Source organism: Euleptes europaea, chromosome 7 (assembly GCF_029931775.1).
Source record: "Euleptes europaea isolate rEulEur1 chromosome 7, rEulEur1.hap1, whole genome shotgun sequence".
Lineage (NCBI taxonomy): Eukaryota > Metazoa > Chordata > Lepidosauria > Squamata > Sphaerodactylidae > Euleptes > Euleptes europaea.
The window spans coordinates 7,446,082-7,466,997 of NC_079318.1; the positions used below are offsets into that span (position 1 = coordinate 7,446,082).

Sequence of the window (20,916 nt, forward strand, 5' to 3'; positions counted from 1 at the left end):
TTTGATTCTGCCCTAAGTGGTAGAGAAAATCGGCATATAAAAACCAACTCTTCTTCTTCTGAGTAAATCATATCATTTGTTTAATTTTTCATATATTCAAAAACTGTCTTCCAAGGTCACTAGAAATACAGGTGTGTATCTGTTAAACTCCTTTCATTATATAAATTGTAAGTTATAAATTGTCTTTATAACTGCAGAGAATTTTTTTGAAAATAAGACTGGGACATGTAGTGACCAAATAAGCTTCCCGCTTCAGGCACTTGCAAAAATTAAAATGGCGTTGACAGGAAGGAGTTGGATATGGGTGGGACAAAAGAGAATGGGGGTGTGAGGAAAGAAACCAGAAGGAAAGCCTATGCATGAAAATGGCACTGATTTGCCTTGATTTGGGATCAAGGCAAACTTTAAATTTGTGTTAAAACAGGTTCCTGAAACAGCAGGACAAGTGCAAGGCAACAGTGAAGTTACTTCTGATGGTCGGAAAAATCAAGCATAATCCAAACGAAGCCCTGAAGCAGTCCCATGGGCATTGCGATGTTAAATACCCAAGCATAAATAGCCAAAGAGTTATGCCATCAATCCTAGGCACAATTACTGCGGAGTTAGTCCTAGGAAGTGTGAGCTTGTTTTGAGTAAATATGCTTAATATCATGCCGTTAATTCCCTTCTATCTTCTTCCTCAAATACTGTAAAAAACTAAGATAATTAGAAATGCATTCTCTATGTATTTTTACCTGGAGTAGTGAATAGCTTGATGTCCAGCTATATTAAAATAAAAGTCAGTTGTATGTTTCATCTCATCAGTATGTCCAGAAACTTCAATCCAGTGCCCTATTGGGAGGCAGTAAACTCCATCAACCAAGTTGCTTGGGTTATAAACACTGCATCGATCATGGTGGGGCCCATTGCCTGAAAAAAAAAACCCCCCAGAGAATTCCAATATAATTTATGAGTATAAAAACAAAGTGCTTTGAATATATAGGATTTTCATCCATTTTCAAGTGACTACACATTTTAACAAATCACATGTGTCTTGCTGTAGGAAAATATAGGGCTCATCTAAGTACAACTAAAGTGCACTCTAAAAAAACTAAATAAAAATGCTTTCTTTATGAATCCAAAGAATTTAACTCCTGGAGACAGGGTTGTTAACTCCGGGTTGGGAAATACCTGGAGATTTTGGGGGTGGAGCCTGGGAAGGGAGGGGTTTGGGGAGAGGCAGAATCTCAGTAGGGTATAATGCCATACAGTTTATCCTCCAAAGCATTTTCTCCAGGGAAACGGATCTCTGTTTCCTGGAGATCAGTTCTAATCCCAAGAGATCTCCAGGCCTCACTTGGAGGCTGGCAACCCTACCTCAAGAGTGAATTATCACATGTTAACACCATCCATCGTATCTGTGGGACCGCCTCTCCTCGTATGTCCCCCAGAGAGCATTACACTTTACTAATAACAACTTGCTAGTGGTCCCTGGCCCAAAGAGTATTGGCTGTCCTTGACTAGCCTGGGGGAACTTCCTTTCCAATGAGACCAGCCTGGTGGAACTCCCTTTCCAATGAGACCAGGGCCCTGCAGAATCTTAAAAGATTTTTGCAGGGGCTGTAAAATGGAGATGTACTGCCAGGCCTATAGTTGAGGGCAGCTACGGTTTTCATCAGTGCTGGTCTCCTTACTACCCCCCCCCCTGTTCTTTTTTTGATTGCCATCAAATAATATGGGGGGACCCTACTGTTTTGTCATGCCCCACAGGGGTTACTATGCTCCAAGGAGGAGCGCCATCTGCTGTAATTGTAACTATAATTGATGGATTTGTGGGGATTATTTTAATTGTTTTAGTCTGTTGAGTATATGTTTGATGGTTTTACTGTATCTTGCTGTATCAAGAGTATCTTCCAGACCTCTTGGAGGATGGGAGATGTGCCCCAAGACTGGAGGAGGGCAAATGTTATCCCAGTTTTCAAACAAGGGAGGAGGGATGATGCAGCAAACTACAGGCCAGTCAGTCTGACCTCTGTCCCAGGGAAGATACCTGAGCAGATTATAAAGGGATCAGTGTGTGAGCATCTAAAGGACAACTTGGTGATCCAGGGAAGTCTGCATGGATTTGTCCACAACTGGTCCTGTCAGACCAACCTTGTTTCCTTTTTTGACTGAGTGACAAGCTTACTGAATCAAGGGAATGCTGTTCATGTTGTTTACCTTTCAGTAAAGCTTTTGATAGGGTTCCCCATGATATTCTGATGGGTAAACTGAAGGACTGTGGACAGGACTCTAGGATAGTTAGGTGGGATGGGGTTGGAGAACAGCACTCAAAGGGTAGTTGTCAATGGCATTTCATCTGAATGGAAGGAGGTAGGGTTGCCAATTGCCAGGTGGTGGTGGGCAAACCCCCACCAATCCACCTGGCTGCCTGCTGACCAGCTGAGGGTCAGTGGTCAATGAGTGCACGCTCGCCTGCCCACCGCGCCACATCACTTCCAGTTTACACCTGGAAGCGCCACATTGCAACTGGGAGTTTGAGTAGTAAATGGCCCCTTGCAATGCGTTTACACCTGGAAGTGATGCGATCGCGTTGGCGTGGCTGCGCGCGTCATCTTTCCCTCACCTCCACCACAAAAACCTCCCTCCGGAGGAGAGGGGGGACCTGGGAACCCTAGAAGAAGGTGACCAGTGGGGTGCCACAGGGCTCAGTTCTGGACCCAGTACTTTTCAATATTTTTATAAATCATCTGGATGAGGGGTGGAGGGACTTACTCATTAAATTTGCAGATGACACCAAATTGGGATTAGCAGTGAACACACCAGAAGATAGACATAGAATTCAATGAGATCTGAACACACTGGAAAAGTGTGTGGATGTGAACTAGATGCAATTCAACAAGGACAAGTGCAAAGTTCTACATCTGGGTAACAAAAAGTGAGACGTACACATACTGGATGGGGGCTAGCAGTGTATGTGAGCAAGATATTGGGGTATGGATGAACCATAAGCTAAACATGAGCAGCCAGTGTGATGCAGCAGCAAAAAAAAGGCTAATGCGATTTTGGGGTGTATCAAAAGAGGCATAACATCCAACTCACAAGATATCATAGTCACGGTATACACTGCATTGGTCACGCCGAACCTGGAGTACTGTGTGCAGTTCTGGAGGCCTCACTTCAAAAAGGATGTGGACAGAATGGAGCGGGTGCAGAGAAGAGTGACAAGAATGATCAGGGGCCTGGAGACGAAGCCCTACGAGGAAAGGCTGAGGGACTTGGGAATGTTCAGTCTGGAGAAGAGGGGGTTGAGGGGGGACATGATTGTTCTTTTTAAGTATTTGAAGGGCTGTCACTTAGAGGAGGGCAAGGAGCTGTTTTGGCAGCAGAGGACAGGACTTGCAATAATGAGTTTAAATTATGGGCAGAAAGATACTGTTTGCATATTAGGAATTTTTTTACTGTAAGAGTAGTTCAGCAGTGGAATTGGCTGCCTAGGGAGGTGGTGAGGCTCCCCCTCATTGGCAGTCTTCAAGCAGTGAGTGAACATCTACTTGTCAGAGATGTTCTATGCTGATCTGCACTGAGCAGGAGGTTGGACTAGATGACCTGGTTGGCCCCTTCCACCTCTATGATTCTATCCAACACAGCGAGGAATACTGAAGCCCATTCAAATAATTAAATTTGCCTAAATTCGTACCTAATTGTGACTTGGAAGTATATACATAGGTTCAACATTTTTGAGAAGATGCAAAAGAAAAGATGTTCTCTTTAACTGTCAACAGAATTCCTTTGTTGATAAACCAACCACCACATTCAGAACCCTTAATTATTTATGCAGGATGTTGCCATATCTTCTAAATATCCTTTGCCATGTACAATATTTTTAAGATGTTCTTCATAGTCCATCAACCTAGGATACAGATATGGTAAGAGCTCATGAAAAGATAAGCGCCATTTTATGTTCTAAGTGAAATGACCTAAACATCAAGAACACTCTGCACTAATTTTTCACCAGGCATTTCAACATTGTGGCACAGATATAATTTATCAGTAGATTCCTTTCCTATTTCAAGGCTAAACAGTGCCATCTACTGCATGAAAAATTGTGCACCAGTATTTTGGAACGGTTCATTTTCAAAATTCATTGACTGAATTTGGGAAGCTAAGCACAGCCTTTCACAACATGTAAACATGTTGCTGATGAAAGAGTTCATTGCATTTGAGAACTGTGGCTGGGGTGTGTGTAATGTAGTGGAAGAGAATGATCCTATCAGCCAGGCAGATTTATGAAAAGAAATTAGAATAAATATCAAGAGTGGAGCAAAGGCTCTGTCCCATAATTGTGCGCTCAAGACTAAATCCCATCAATTTATTCTTAAGAATGTTTTTTTGGGAATTACAGCTTTATTATATTAAAATCCTATATAAACACAAACACTTAAATTTCAAAGAATTATCCTGCTCCAGATATCACCATTTAGGCAACAGCCTTTATAGTGGTGATTCCTTGATTGCCAAAGGTTCGTCTGTGCCCTTGCTTCCCTACTTTTAGGAAATATGTAAGATGTTCCTTTTTCTAGTGGCCTTTTAATTATGTTAATAAATGTAGCAATATTTTGGTTTATCATATGATTCTATTTATGTATTTATAAATTTTATGTATTTATAAATTTATATCCTGCCAATGTAAAACAATGTTAGTTTTACATTGTTAAAACTAACAATGTAAAACATAAGATAAAATCACATTTTAAAACCATTAAAACCAACCCCCAGTACACATAATTAAAACAATAAAAACAGTTAAAATACATACAAAGCATAAAAACATTGGTTAGGGAGGTATCATTGAGGGAACACCAAATGAAACAAAAGTCTCCATTAAGCACTGGCAGAAGATGGCAACAGAAGGGAACAGACCGACTCTCTGGGGAGAGAGTTCCAAAGCTTTGGTGGTATGATCAAGAAGACCCTCTCCCGAATTGGCACCTGCCTAATCTCAGAAGTCAGCGGCACCTGATGACCATAGAGGTCGACCACCAAAGGTGGTCCTTTGGGTATGCTGGTCCCAAATGGTATAGGGTTTTGAAGGTCAAGACTAACACCTTGAATTGTGGCCAGAAACAAATTGGAAGCTAGTGTAGATGGACCAAGACTGGATATGGTCCCTACGATACACTCCAGTCAACATACTGGCTGTGGCATTCTGTGCCACTTGAAGTTCCTAATTACTTCTCAAGGGCAAACCCACTTACAGCACATTGCCATAATGTAATCTAGATGTAACCAGGGCATGCACCACAGTAGCCAGATCTTTTCTGCCCATCTTCTGGTCACTGGGGGTGTGGGGTGGGGGAGGTAGTTGTGAATGCCCTGCATTGTGCAGGGGGTTGGACTAGATTACCCTGGTGGTCACTTCCAACTTTATAATTCTATGATTCTATGACTCTAAAATGCCAAAGCTCGCTAACCAGCCGAAGCTGGTAAACGGCACCCACGGCTGTAATATGGTTGTTCTGTAATTTCATTGGAATGGATTTTGTCACCTTTTAAATATTTGTTTAAAAAATTAATCATGAAGAAGAAATGTGAAAAACACATCTAAATACATAAAATTAATAATGCATTCACATACTGCTGACTAACAAGAATGTTTGAATATACAAGTGGGGGACCCACAAGGACTTGTGAGAAGCCTCATTTTCTTCTCCCCCATTATTTCCCCTTTCCCTTCCCTGAAACCCCCATAGTCTCTTTGCTTTTCCTCTTTGCTTCTCTCCTTCCTACTCAATAGCCAACCTACCTTTATCTGTCCCCTGTCAGCTCCCCCACCCAAAGCCTCTACCTAGGAAAACGATGTCCTAGTTGTGTGGTGCCAGCCACTGGACCATGCCTGCTTGCATGGTACAGAACCCAGAAGGACTTTTGTGGGGCACCTCACTTTCTCCTGGTTCCCCCTCTCTGCATTTTTTCTCTCTTTTCCTCCTCCTGGCAACCTTCATATCCTCTTTCCTTTTTCTGCTTATCTCCTTCTCAGTCATCCACCAACCTACTTTTTACCCACCCCCATCTTCAGTAGAAAGAAGCCAGGCCTGGGTGAATCATGCAAGTTAGGTGATAGAAAGTAGGTTGGTGATTGCTGCCAGGTCTGGCCCCAATGAGTCCTCTCTGAAAGGGCAAAACAACTCCCCCTGTCTTTTATTGACAGAAGCAAAGCCTTGAAGGCTAGCAATACTGTTGTGGTTGCCTAAGCAATGGCCACTGAGGGCATCCGTTCCTTAAAGCTACAGGTGCTACCTTTATTATTGGGGTGGTTAAAAAGAGGTACAGGTCCCCTGTGCAAGCACCAGGTCATTCCTGACCCATGGGGTGACGTCACATCTCGACGTTTACTAGGCAGACTTTTTTTTACGGGGTAGTTTGCCAGTGCCTTCCCCAGTCATCTTCCCTTTACCCCCAGCAAGCTGGGTACTCATTTTACCAACCTCAGAAGGATGGAAGGCTGAGTCAACCTTGAGCCGGCTACCTGAAATCAACTTCCGTAGGGATCGAACTCAGGTCATGAGCAGAGCTTGGACTGCAGTACTGCAGCTTACCACTCTGCACCACGGGGCTCCTAACTCACTTAATTTTTTTAGATTTCAGATTTTTCTGCAAACCTGTGTCGTTTTTCAGGGTTGTTTTAAGATCTGTCTTGTCTGTTCATGGCTCCAGTCTCTCAAATTAAGTATCTACAAATTTGGCCATGCTGAGAATTAAATATATCGATAATGATAAACTCTACCTGACCTGGATAGCCCAGGCTAGCCTGATTTCATCAGATCTCGGAAGCTAAGCAGGATCACCCCTGGTTAGTATTTGGATGGGAGATCACCAAGGAAGTCCAGAGTTGCTAAGCAAAGGCAGGCAATGGCAAACCAACTCTGAACATCTCTTGCCTTGAAAACCCTACAGGGTCTCCATAAGTTGGCCTCAACTCGATGGCACTTTCCACCACCCATGATGATAAACTTTACTTCAAAATTCTGTCAGGCTCATCTTTCTAATTAAACCCTATCTACTGGTATAGTGGTTAAGAGCGGCAGACTGTAATCTGGAGAACCGGGTTCGATTCCCCACTCCTCTACATGAAGCCTGCTGGGTGACCTTGGCCAATCACAGTTCTCTCAGAACTCTCTCAGCCCATGTGGAAGCACTTCCAAACGTCTCTGGCCTTGAAAACGCTATGGGATTGCCATATGTCAGCTGTGACTTTTTGGCACCTTCCACCACACTGCATAAGCACTTTGATCATATTTAAGACTGTTGTGGATGTGGCTAAGAAGATAAGCTATGAGTGAACGATTCTGGGTTCAAATGTCAGCACAGCCATGAATTCAGAGAATTCAGCCTTATGGGCAAACTAGACATTATGCCAATGCCATTTTAGAGACAAATTCAGCCATTTAAAAATGATGCAAGGGCCTGATCCTGATCAAGCCCAGAGCACAGTAAGAACAGGGGATCTTGTGTGATCTCTGCACCGTTTCAAGTGCCAAAACAGCACCACACAGGTATTTCAAGGGAAATATAACTATCAATCGAAAGTTCACTCACACATGAGACTGAGATGACTATGCATTTTTAATGATGTGTTGTTGCATGTGTTGAAGAGTTGATGTTGATGGAAGAACTATGACTTACTGTTAGTTTGTAGCTTTTAGCCATTTCAACATGCTGATTTAAAAATGCAGATAATACCCAGTGTCAGAAACCTTGGATGCTAAATCATTAATATTTCAGTTTCTCTATATTTTTCCTCACTCATAGCCAGAGTTTAACAAATAAATGAATCAAAGCCTCCACCCATACTAGGGTTGCCAGCTGGCTGCCAGGCCAGGTCTGACAACCCTAACCACACACTCTTGCACTTGCCGAATAACAAATCAAATAAACACAAAAATCACCCTAGGGCTACATCAAAAATAAAGAGTTTATTTGTAAAACTTAGATCAATTTACAAACATATATCTCTCCAATCCTGATTTCTTTTGCTTTCCTGTTTGCAGAAATGTTGCCTTAAGAGGGCTTTTTTAAGCAATCTTGCAACTTGAAATCAAACATAACATTGTACAGCACCATTGCAATATACAACAACACATTTTTTCTAATTCTCCATATAGGGTTTTCATTTGAAGAAGAAAGATGCACAGGTGTGTCTCTAAACAGATCCCAATTAATACATGGCTTGGATGTTCTATGCGGAGATATACAGAAAGCAAAACATGATTATTTTAGAAAGGAAAGAGGCATATTTTTTATTTGGGGTTGGGTTCTGAACTATAATCTTTTTGTTGATCAAAAACACTTCCATGCAATTTGCTTGCAGAGCAACCTGCACAAGAACAAAGCAATCAGTAAAGTCTGCCTTACAAATCAATCTTCGTGAATAGTATTCCTTTCAAAGCCTGCAGGACTGCCCAGATGGCTCCTGGCATGATATGTAAGAAAGATGATCAAACTGGCATATCAAAAAGCCACTGGCTTTACTGCAAAGCAGAATAAAACAAAGATCTCTGAGCAATGTTCAGCTCATATCGGAGAGAAGAACAAACAAGAATATAAAAAGTAGGCAAGAAATGATCAGAAGGGGAAAGTAATCCAAACTAGCCAAGATTCAGTGATAGCAGGAAAAACATAAGCTCCACTATCAGGAAGGGAGAAGGGAAGAAATATCAAAAGAGCTGAACTTTAAGACTGCAAGACAAAAAAGTAGACTCAGGCACAGAAACCTGTACTACGAACAGTCTAATCAGTACGACTTCCAAGTATTCTACTAGCCCTTGTTTCTTTCTTTGGCCAATTATTCATGGCGGTTTGCTGCGCTTTCCATGCTGTGTTGCCGCGTGGCTAATTTTTAATTATTCATGACTGTTTCGAGTTTGAGCACAAAGATCGCTTTATCCCCGCATTATCAGAAACCTGTTTTGCCGTGAACCTGGATTTTGCCCCCGCCTTCCACTCGCCCTTTTCCCATGAAAAATTCCCTGGATTTGGATCAATTCTTCCCGCCCATGCCGGCAAATGTCTCCTCCCTCTCCCGCGACTCCTCACCCAGGCGAACGGCGATTGGGCAAGTGGAGTTTTGCACTCCGACCAGAAGCCCACCCCCTTTCCTGCCCTTTGCGCGGCCACTAGATGTTGCTCCCTCGCTGGGTCTGTGGGGGCAGCTGTTGCTGCGCTGGCTCCAGTCCTGTTTTGCTGGGGAAGGTTTGCTTTCGCGCTGCGCTTGGCATGGAAGGCGGGAGCAGCACAGCGTTGCCAATGAGGACACTTGCCCTCACAATTAGTTTTTGCTTGGTCGCCATTCCAATGGTCTGCAAATGTGTTTCCCCTTAAGCACCAACGTTGTGCCCACATTGTCCACATTGTGTCTGCCATTACCTTTGCAGACCATGGCAGTTTAGGTGGGATGTACTAAAACGAATGACAGACTAGCCCATTAGAAACAATGGGAGCGGCTGCACAGCCCATTTGAAATAATAGGAACCTGGATTGTCCACAGACTTGCATTGGCTACATTGAAATACATTACAGCAAAAAAAAGAGTTGCACAGAAAATGTGGAATGGATTTTCCAGCAAGGTCTCTAAACCCAGATACAATACTCTGGGACTGGATTGACAGCCCCCAAGTGGATTGACAGCCCCTGGGATGGGCACAAGTGTTTTAGGGCAGGATTGACAGTCCCCCCCCCAAGTGGATTGACAGCCCCTGGGACAAGCACAAGTGTTTTAGGGCAGGATTGACAGCCCCCCCCCCCAAGTGGATTGACAGCCCCTGGGACAAGCACAAGTGTTTTAGGGCAGGACTGAAGTAGAAAATGATGAAAAGGCCTAGAATGATAAACAAATACATAAAATTCCTGTAAACGGAGCCTTGTATACTCACCGTGAAGGCTCCTTCTGTTCTTGGTTGAAGGGCATCTTGTCACTCGCGGGTATTACTATCATGTGCCCAGGGAGGCAGGACTAAAAAAATTTTCTTTCAACTTCCTGTCCCCTGGGTGGGAAACCCAGTTTTTGGACTCGCCGAGCTAAAGGAGACAGGTAAGTGACACAGACAACCCAGCAACAAACAAGGTGTTTAAATAAACATGAACTCCTAAACATTAACACATAAGGAAAAAACACATAAGAACTGTTTGATTTTGGCAAGATAGCGGACATAGGGAGCATCTTATACTGCACCTCAGTTTGTCTCAATCCCCACCACTGGTCATTTTCCCAAAAACGGGAAGCTAAATCTTGGGATATTTATTCGTTCCCCTATTTACCTTGGGCTGGCAAGATGCCCTTCAACCAAGAACAGAAGGAGCCTTCACGGTGAGTATACAAGACTCCGTTCTTGTTCTGGTTGAAGGGCATCTTGTCACTCGCGGGATATCCAAGAGCTGTTTCATCTGGGTGGGATCTAAGGTTTATCCAAGACCGAAGGCTGCGTTAGCAGAGGCCATGGAATCAATCTTAAAATGTCTAATGAAAGTAGTGGCTGTAGACCAAGTGGCCGCTCTACATATGTCGTCTAGTGAGGCCTGTCTATTGAAGGTTGCCGAAGTAGCCACACTGAGCACCGAGTGTGCAGTGATACCCAATGGAGGTGTAATTTTACTGGCCTTGTATGCTTCAGTAATGCACTGTCTCACTGCACAACTGATAGCAGAACTAGACATTTTTTGACCCTTGGATGGATTGGTTAGGGAAATGAATAAGGCGTCTGAACGCCTAATAGATTCAGTACGATTGAGGTACACCTTCAGTAGCCGTCGCAGGTCTAAATGGTGCCATTCCTTTTCTTTGGGATGGACAGGATTTGAGGCAGAATGAAGGTAAGTGAATTTCCTGAGAGCAATGGAAAACGGTATTCACCTTCGGGATAAAGGTGGGGTCCGGTCTAAGTACCACCTTGTCTCTGTGAAAAACACAGAGACCTTCGCGAGCTGAGAGCGCTCTAAGCTTGGATACTCTACGGGCCGAGGTCACCGCAGTGAGGAAGATGGTTTTCATCCTCAGCATCCTCAAAGGAATCTCCCTGATGGGCTCAAAGGGAGTTCCTGTCAATGCCGTGAGTACCACATTGAGCCTCAACGTGGGGAAGCGGTGGACTACTGGGGGCTTGGTCTGAACCACTCACTTTAGAAAGGTTAGAATGTGAGTATGCCTGGAGAGTGGAAGGCCGTCTGTGAAAGGCAACACAGTGGACAATGCCACCACCTGCCTGCGGAGAGTGGAAGCTTTAAGGCCCTGTTCAACCCCATCTTGGAGGAACTCCAAGATTTTGGGAATCCCCGGTGACAGTGGGTCAAGGTGCTTGCGTCTACACCATAGAACAAAGGCTCTCCATGATGTGTTATAGATCCTTCTGGTAGAAGGCTTCCTGGCTTCTATCATGGTATCCACCACCACTGCACTAAATCCCTCATCTAAGAGTGATTGCCGCTCAATTTCCACACGGTTAAACGCAGCCATTGAAGGTCTGGATGGAATAGGGGATCCTGATGAAGTAGGTCTGGAATTGCAGGAAGTTCCCAGGGCGATTGAATCGATAATTCTCTTAGGCTGGGGAACCAAGGTCTCCTCGGCCACAGTGGAACAATGAGTATGACCGTTGCCCTCTTTCCTGATCTTTCTTATTACCCTTGGAAAGATGGGAATGGGGGGAAAGGCAAATAGTATTTCCCTCGGCCATGGGGACAAGAGAGCATCCATGTCCTCCGTCTCCAAATGAAAGTAACGTGTGAGGAATCGTGGGAGGAGGTGGTTGCTCGCCAAAGCAAACAGATTCAACTTGGGTTGGTCAAACCTTTCCACAATTTGGTTGAAGACCAACCTGTTGAGGGACAATTCCCCCTCGTCTAGCACCTGTCGACTTAGCCAGTCGGCCTGTAGGTTGAGGATCCCTCTGACGTGTTCTGCTGATAGGGACAGTAGATTTGATTCTGCCCAGGACATAATGATCTCCGCTTCCTGATGGAGATTGGAAGACTTTGACCCCCCCCCCCTGCTTGTTCAAATAAGCTTTGGCTGACACATTGTCTGTGCGAACCAGAATGTGTTTGAGTCGTAGTAGGTGCTGAAAGTGTTTTAGAGCCAGTCGGATGGCTTTTAATTCTAGAACGTTTATGTGCAGTTTCTTTTCCCTTGTTGTCCATAGACCCTGCGCTATGAGGTTCTGACAGGTGGCTCCCCAACCTTCCAAACTGGCATCCGTATAGATTTGTATCTGATCTTCTATGACAAAATGCATTCCCCTGTTGAGGTTGTTGCTCTTGCACCACCAAAAAAGGGATTGGCGGAACACTAGGGGCAGAGGTATGGATTTGTCTCTGCTCTGTGTGATGAGGGCCTGATGTGGTTGTAACAGTCTCTGAAGTGTTCTCGAGTGAAACCTGGCCCATGGTACTGAGCTGAGGCAAGCTACCACCTTTCCCAGTAATTTGGTCAGAAACATGATTCTGCCGTGGTTGGAGTTGATCACGGTCTGTACCATAGACTGGATCTTGGCAATTTTGTCTTGGGGGAGAATAACTAAATTCTGGTGAGTATCTAGAATGACCCCCAGGTGTTCCAGTCTTTGGGTTGGAGTCAAATGGCTCTTCCCCAGGTTCACCAGAAAGCCGTGTTTGGTGAGAACCCGGACTACCCTGTCCATGTGTTGTAACGCCTCCTGTCTGGACTTGGAACAGATTAAAATGTCGTCCAGATAGGGAAATATTGTTATTCCCTCCTGGCGAAGTAGTGCCACCAGTGTCACCAGGATTTTGGTGAATACACGGGGAGCAGAAGCCAGGCCGAAGGGGAGTGCCCTGAACTGGTAGTTTTTTCCTGAGTAACAGAACTGGAGGAATTTCCGGTGTGACTGGTGTATTGGTACATGCAGGTAGGCCTCCTTCAGATCTAAGGAAGTCATGAACTGGCCTATTTGCAGGGCTTCCAGAATGGACCGGAGTGTTTCCATGTGGAACTTCCTGTATCTGACCATCCTGTTTAGGTGCTTCAGAACTAAGATAGCCCACCAGTCCCCATTTTTCTTGGGGACTGTAAAGAAGATGGAATAAACCCCGTTGCCAATTTGGTGTTGAGGGACAGGTTCTACAGCTAGGGTTCGCTGATGTTTTCCCCTGCGTAGCGATCTTGGTGAATTTACAAACTTGTCTTTTGGGAGACAGGTGAACTCTATAAGGTACCCTGAGGATATCACCTGAGAGACCCAGGCATCTGTGTATGACCTTGTCCACCTTTGGTGAAATTGTAGAAGTCTCCCCCCCACCTCCTGTGATGCGGCGTCACTGTTTTGGGGCTTTGGAGAATTTGTCTCCCTTGTTGCCCAAGAATGGTTGTTGTCCTTGGGGGGGGGGACGAAAAAACCTGTTGCCCCCTCTACAAAAGGAGCCTCTGCTATTATTCCAGGTACCCCGTCGTTGGTCTGGCCTAAAAGGCGCAAGAGAATGGGAAGTCCTGAAATTGGGGAAGGAGGAGGAAGCCCTCCCTTCCTTCTTGTAGGATTTAGGAAGGACTTTCTTCTTGTCCTTATTCTCTACTAGAATCTTTTCTAGTCTTTCCCCGAATAATTTGCCACCAGTATAAGGATAAGACATTGTCAGAGTCTTAGTTTTAAACTCATTTTGCCAGGGGCGAATCCAAAGTGCCCTTCTGATGGCTATGTTGGAGGAAGTGGCTAGGCCGTGAATGACATGGTATCTAGTGAGGCATCTGCCATGAAGGCAGACGCCTTGAGTAATCTGTTAAGTCCCTCAGCGATTTTACGGTTGTCCCCTGTATAAAGCTGAATGATCTTTCTGAGCCATACTATGGAGGCTCTGGCCATGATAGAAGTAGCAGCAGAGGCTTGTATGGCTAATGAGGAAGCCTCATGAACCTTTTTGGAGAGGATCACAGTTTTACGGTCCAGTGGATCCCTAATTGACCCCATCCCATCCTCAGAGGGTAGGTCTGGGGAGTGGATGGCGTCTATAAGTGGGAGTTGAAATAGAGACATGGCCTGGGGTACCATGGTGTATAGTCTTTTGATGTTGGATGGGAACTGCCTATTAGCTATGGGCTTATCTAACTCAGCTTGTACTTGATTCTCAAAGAATTCTGGAAAGGGGATTTCCCAGATACGTGGTTTTGTACTGGGAAAAAACTCTTTGGCTCCCTTTTTCTGGGTTTTGGTGTGGCTGCAGCCACAGGAACTGGGTCCTCATTAAGGTCAAGGGCTATTAGAGCCTTGCTCAATAAGCCCTGGAAATCCTCTGTCAAGAAGAGGCAAGGGTGTTGTTCCTCTAACAGGATTGGATTGGATTGTTCTCGTTGGAATCGAACTCCCCCTCCTCTCTGCTCTCTGTGTCTGAGACCACAGAGCCATCCTCCAGATTCTGAAGGGTTTGTGAATGAGGGGGGTCTTTTAGTGCCGCCTTGGTGCGCCATTGGGAATTGGAGCGTTCCTCCTGCCTCTGTTGAGAGGTAAGGGTAGTGGTAGGAGATACAACCAAATCTGATCCCTGTATCAGAGGGGCAATAGAGTCCCTAAAGGCCATCATTTGTGCTTGTTTGTCTAAGACCCCGTTAAATAAGTCAAGCATTTCCCTTCTAGTCACAGGAGTCTCAGACTCAAATTGCAATACATTACCCCCCTGCTGTGAATCGGCTGTGGATGATGTGTTCTCCTGCCGAGGACTCCTGACGGTTGGAGCAGAAGCGGGCGCTGTCTCGCGCAACTCGCCGTGTTTGGCGCCATTTTGGGGCGGCTCATTAGAGCGTGCCTTTTTAGGCGTGGTTGGGCCCTCCGTGCCCTGTACCGCAGTACCGCAACAGCGGCCATTGGTGTTATCCTTGCGACGACGACCTGTCGAGGCGACGAGGGCTGGGTCGTGATCCTCCTTGGACAGAAGGTCCGAATCGGAATCCCTCCTGCCGTCCGCCATCTTGCTCAGTGGGCGAAGTGGGGGCAGGAATAGACGGAAGAGCGGGGAGAGTTCGGAGGTGAAGGAACGGCTTTTGCGGCCGAGGCCGGTGCCAGCAAAGATAAGAAGGTAAAGGCAGACAGACTCAAGTAAGGTAAGGGTGAACACAAACGGACAAAAAACAAGGGAAATTTCTCTCAGCAAGTCGGAGTTCAACAACGAAGCTGCCACCCTGATCAAGGCAGGACAGAAACTGGGTTTCCCGCCCAGGGGACAGGAAGTTGAAAGTGAGGTGCCCCTGGCTGCAGTGCCACCATCGGGAGCCTGCTTACCTGGCCTGCCTTCCCAACCCCATCGCTAGATGTGCTGCTACCTCCAGGTTCCGCACTCACCTGGCTCACAATGCAGTGTGCCTCCTCTCCTACCTAAACTGGTGCTTGGCTCAAGCGTGGTGGCACACAGCACTCCCAAATGGGTGAGGAGTTAGCTGAGAATTTCTCATTCACAATTCACTTCTACTAGCACTAGCACTAAAACATAATTACCAACTTTCATCCTAAAATACAAAGAATGATAAAATGACCTATTCCTGAGTACCATGAATGAAAATTACAAAAATAATTAAAAACAGAAAAATTATATCAATAAAAATCCAAACTGCGTCTTTGGCCATGCTGTGGTCCCTCCATCTGATAATGAGGAAATTATTCCCTCAAATATCCCTCCATGGCATGCAGTAAGTAGGGAAGAAATTATGACCCTAATTTCTAAACTAAAAAGCGGTCGAGCACCAGGTCCTGATGGGCTCCCTGTCGAACTTTTTAAGAAATATGCTGACTGGTGGGCTCCACTACTAGCCAGTCTTTTTACATCAATTGATCATTATGGTATCCTTCCTGATTCATGGCTGAACTCAATATTAATGCCAATCTATAAAAAGGGAGACCCCAATCTACCGGGAAATTATCGTCCTATTAGCTTGCTATCAGTACTGGGCAAGTTATATGCTAGACACCTTGAGACCCGCCTTTCGGAGTGGTCTCAAGCTAAATCCATTATTGGCCCAGAGCAAATAGGATTCACTAAGAACAAATCATCTTTAGATCACTGTATCGTTTTATCCTTTCTTGTGGAAAAATACATGAAGATAGGTGGGGGGAAATTGTTTGCAGCTTTCATAGACCTAAAAAGTGCTTTTGACTCTATTCCTAGAGAGAAACTGTGGGAAAAATTGTCAAATCTAGGAATTGACCCCAGGCTGCTAATACTTTTAAAGAAATTACACTTAAATACCACCTGCCAAGTTAAATACTCACCTAATGGTGGACTGACTAAGAAAATCTTAATTCAAAGAGGCGTTAAACAAGGGTGTGTTTTAGCTCCCCTACTTTTTAATATTTTTCTTTCTGATCTAGTGCAGTCATTGGGTTCAGTTAATGGTCATCCATCTAAATTAGGGTCCCAGTCTTTACCTCTACTTCTTTATGCGGACGACACCGTCATTCTTTCTTTCACTAAAGTAGGCCTCCAACGATATCTAGATGCTTTTAATAATTATTGCCATTTTAATTTACTTTCTATTAACTCCTCCAAATCAAAAATAGTGGTATTTTCCAAAAAATGGTCCTCATACAAATGGCACATTGGGAAGGATTCAATTGAACAAGTTAAAAGCTATAAGTATTTGGGAATTACTTATAACTATAATCTCAATTGGTCTATACATCGACAAAATACTATTAAAGCCACCAGGATTTCCTTAAATCAACTCAAGCAGTTTTTCTACGCGAAGGGGAATCAGTGTGTTCCTGCAGTGATCAAAATCCTGAATTTGAAAATATTCCCCCAACTTCTGTTTGGAGTTCCCTTATGGCTTGGTACTCTTAATCAAGAAGTGGAGAACATCCAAGCCGTATTTCTTAGACAAATATTGGGGATACCTAAATGTGTCTCATATTTCACAATTTGTCATGAAACTGGGCAAAACTTGATTGCCACCAAAGCCTGGATTCAAACAATAAGATATTGGCTCAAATTATATTTTCAAACTGAGCCAGGTTCCCTTTTATATTTCTTGAAAAGTGAACTTCATTATTTCTCATGGGACATATTGATTAGATCTAGACTCTGTCAAATTGGAATTGATTTAGATAATCTTGCTCTGGACAATGAATCTTACATCTTTAAAAGAATCAAGCAACGTCTCCTTGATGTAGAATTGCAGAATTTTAACCCAGCTCTTCCCCCCATCTGCTCTCCGGCGGCCCTAGGCCTTAATAATGGATCGGGTAAAATGGCTAGGTATCTAGATAACCTAGAGATACCTTCTCAACGCCGCGCTTTTCTATTAGCTAGGGTTAATGCATTCCCATCTAGGATGCTCTTAGGCCGATACCTCCAGATCCCTAGACATGAACGCCTATGCACATGCGGTTTAAACTTGTTAGATACAATTGACCACATCTTTTAGATTGCCCCTTCTATGTGACTCTGCGGGATAAACTGCTATCTACTTTGCTTCAGTACAAGACATACAGGAGTAATGAAGTGAAATGCAAATTTCTTTTGAGTGACCATGATCCTAAAATTACGGCTACAGTGGCTGAATTTCTTACAGGAGTTCTTAAAGAACAAGAAAAGTTTTATTAACCCGACTGTAACTTATATGTATTGCCCTTTGGAGATATATTGTTTTTTTTATCTCTGTCTTTTGGTATGCCAATAAAGGTTAATGAAATGAAATGAAAAAATCCAAACTGAAATTAAAACAGTTTTCACACTTTGTAGCAACACATTCTGCCAGAATGGCTCACAGTTTGAAAACTAATTTGCTTTATAATGAAAGATGGATTACTATCAAAATCCAGACACCTGTACACTAGTCTGGCAGTGATGCTCAACACCAGATTTATCTGCATAATCTCTGAAAACAGTAGCAATTTACTAATATTCCAAACCCAAACCAGAACAGCACCTGGATATTAAAATCAACACAATTTCAAAAGCAATAAATATATAAACGAACAAAGTGAGGTCAGGCTAAAAGGGTCATGACATCAATTAACATCGGAGCAATAATAAGGATTTGCAAACTCCCCACCCTAATTTCCTTTGCCCCCATCCATCCTTTCCTTCTATGCCTTGTTTCTTTTCATAGTTTGCTCCCTTGTCTCTCTGCTTATTTCACAGCTTCTTCTCAGTACTACTTTTTTCTTCCCTCCTTATTTCCTTGCTTCTGTTTGTTCTTCCCTTTGCCTCCTTACCTCAGGCCCTATCGCCTTCAGTTTTGTCCCTTACTTCTACAGCCCATCCTTACAGCTACATTTCCATACCTATTGCCTTGGGAATAATAATGCAAATAAGTAGGCTTGCCAGCCTCCGGGTACTAGCTGAAGATCTCCTGCTGTTACAACTGCTCTCCAGCCGATAGAGATCAGTTCACCTGGAGAAAAATGGCCACTTTGGCAATTGGACTAAATGACATTGCAGTCCCTCCCCTCCCCAAACCCCGCCCTCCTCAGGCTGCGCTCCAAAAATCTCCAGGTATTTTCCAACTCAGAGCTGGCAACCCTACAAATAAGTGTGGGTCGCAGGAGGGGTAAACTAGCTACTGAAGTTACAAAGGTACTCCAGACAGAAACTCAGCCAGTTTTCCTCTGATATCCCGCTTTGGCAGTTCTGAGGGGAAATGGGCATTTGGAAGAAATGGGCAATGGAGCTTCCTGCCAAGTGAAGTTGCAGGTTCCCCAAACACAGCTCAAGTCTTTCCTCCCCTCTCCAGTTCTTGGTTCATACTGAATAGGCAGACAGACAGAAACTGACATGAGCATGGAACTTTATGAGAGACAAAAATACACGTGGCTGTTTTGACTCATGTTTCATAAAAACGATTAATCCTTTTTGTTTTCTGGGCTCTTTCATTCCAGTGAAAAAGAAATGGAGTACTCACTTAGGCCCGTTTTTTACTAGATTAAGAAAAACAAATCTCCTGCAAGGTAATGTTTCTCGTTATTATCATCATTGGACTTCTACTACTGTGCATGTAATAGTTAAGGTTGCCTGCTCTGGGTTGGGCAATACATGGAGATCTTGGGGGTGCAGCCTGAGGAGAGAGGGGTTTAGGGAGATGAGGGACTTCAATAGGGTATAATGCCATAGAGTCCATCTTCCAAAGCGGCTGTTTTCTTCAGGGGAATTAATCTGTTGCCTGGAGTTCAGCTGTAATATCCCAGGAGATCTCCACCTACCACCTGGAGGTTGATAGTCCACATAATTTTTTTTGTTTTAACGTTTGATTTGTGAGATTGTTATGGAAATATTCCTGCTGTCTAACTGTTGGCTGAAATTCAATCTTCAAATGGTTTGGAATGGTGTTTGCTTCAAACTGAGCAAGACAGAATTGTTATTGATTGTTACAATATAGACCTATCAACATGTTAGACTTTCCTCATCTCCATATGGATGGTTTAAACCTCTTGGCAACAGTCCTAGCTAGTTTCTGGTTGTCATTCCCCTACCATATATATTTCAAGACAGTGCAAATTGCTGAAAATTTAGGAATTATAAGCATACATAACAAAACTATATGGCATTTACTTTCTGTCTACTAGAATGAATGGAATGAATTTTCGAATTTCCTGTTACTAAAGAAATTTATAACACAAAAGTAAGTCTCTTTCATTGCTCTGATTCACAACCAGGATATAGCCAAGTTTAAAGCAAAGGTTTTTACTAGGAGGTCTCACAGCCAAAATTGTGATTAAAAGCATTGCTTTGCTGAATTAGGCTGGGTCTGTGGAGCCCAACATCCTTTTTTCAAGAGGCTAGCTAACGTCTCTTAGAAGAACTGAGAAAGATGCTTGACCTGGGATCAGATAATTTGAGGCACACAGCCTCTGAATACAGAGGTTTCATTTATCGGTTTTGACTAACAGCACTGATAAATTTATCCTCTGGATGTTGGCATCATCCAGCTTTTCCACAGGCACAAGAAGACAAAATGGTCTTTTGGGCCTCTAAACTGGTTAAAATCAATAAATTAAAATTAAAGTAAAATATCCTGGGATCATAGGATCCACTTACAAGGGAAAATGGCAATGGAACAATTGGTGGAACTGAACCCAATGAACTAATATAATTTAAGTTAACTGCTAACACAGTGTATAATGATGGTGACTAATTACATAAATTAACCAGAGGTTCACAACCCAAATGGATAGATCACGATGGGTAGGCGTGTTAGTCTGTCAATAGCTGTAGAAAATTGCAAGAGTCCAGTAGCACCTTACAGACTAACAAAATTTCTGGCAGGGTATGAGCTTTTGTGAGCCACAGGTATCTGAAGAAGTGAGCTGTGGCTCATGAAAGCTCAAACCCTGCCAGAAATTTTGTTAGTTTTGGACTCTTGCTATTTTGGACTCTTGCTATTTTCTATAACCCAAACAGAATGGTCCTTGATTGGAGCTAGCTCATCTGTGCCAAATCACCAAGCACTGTGGCCTCTGCTAGCACCCATAATATGACATTTGACTATGAACAAGAGGGTAGGGAACTGACAAAAAACCGTGAATGTTTCTCAGTGACTGCAGATGGTTCCCTGAATGTGTAGTTTACCTGCAAGAATGGGTGCATGTGAGAAACACCGGCTTGAATTTGGACAGAATGAGAGATGAACTGTTTGGTGCTGTGCATTTAGAGATGCATTTATCTATGAAAAATCTGTCCACATTTGGAAAACATAAAACACGCTGATATACAGCAATTTCTATTCATTCCAATGTTTCCATGAAGAATTAACGTGCAAACCAAGAAAGCAAATTGTCATGTGCGCAAAACATACAACCCACAGGTAGAGTTGCCAACCTCCAGGGGGTGGCTGGAGACCTCCTGGGATTACAACTGATCTCCAGTAGACAGAGATCAGTTCACCTGGAGAAAATGGAAGGTGGACTCTATGGCATTATACCCCACTGAAGTCCCTCCCCTTCCCAA

General features: G+C 43.8%; 1 protein-coding gene across 1 annotated transcript in view; it reads right to left on the minus strand.

The window, feature by feature from the left end:
- Positions 1-20,916, minus strand: part of EPM2A (EPM2A glucan phosphatase, laforin) — a 45,241-nt gene that overhangs the window by 17,824 nt on the left and 6,501 nt on the right. Inside the window, exon 2 of the mRNA XM_056853275.1 lies at positions 735-909. Coding sequence (XP_056709253.1) covers positions 735-909 — 175 coding nt within the window. The remainder of the gene's footprint in view (positions 1-734; positions 910-20,916) is intronic.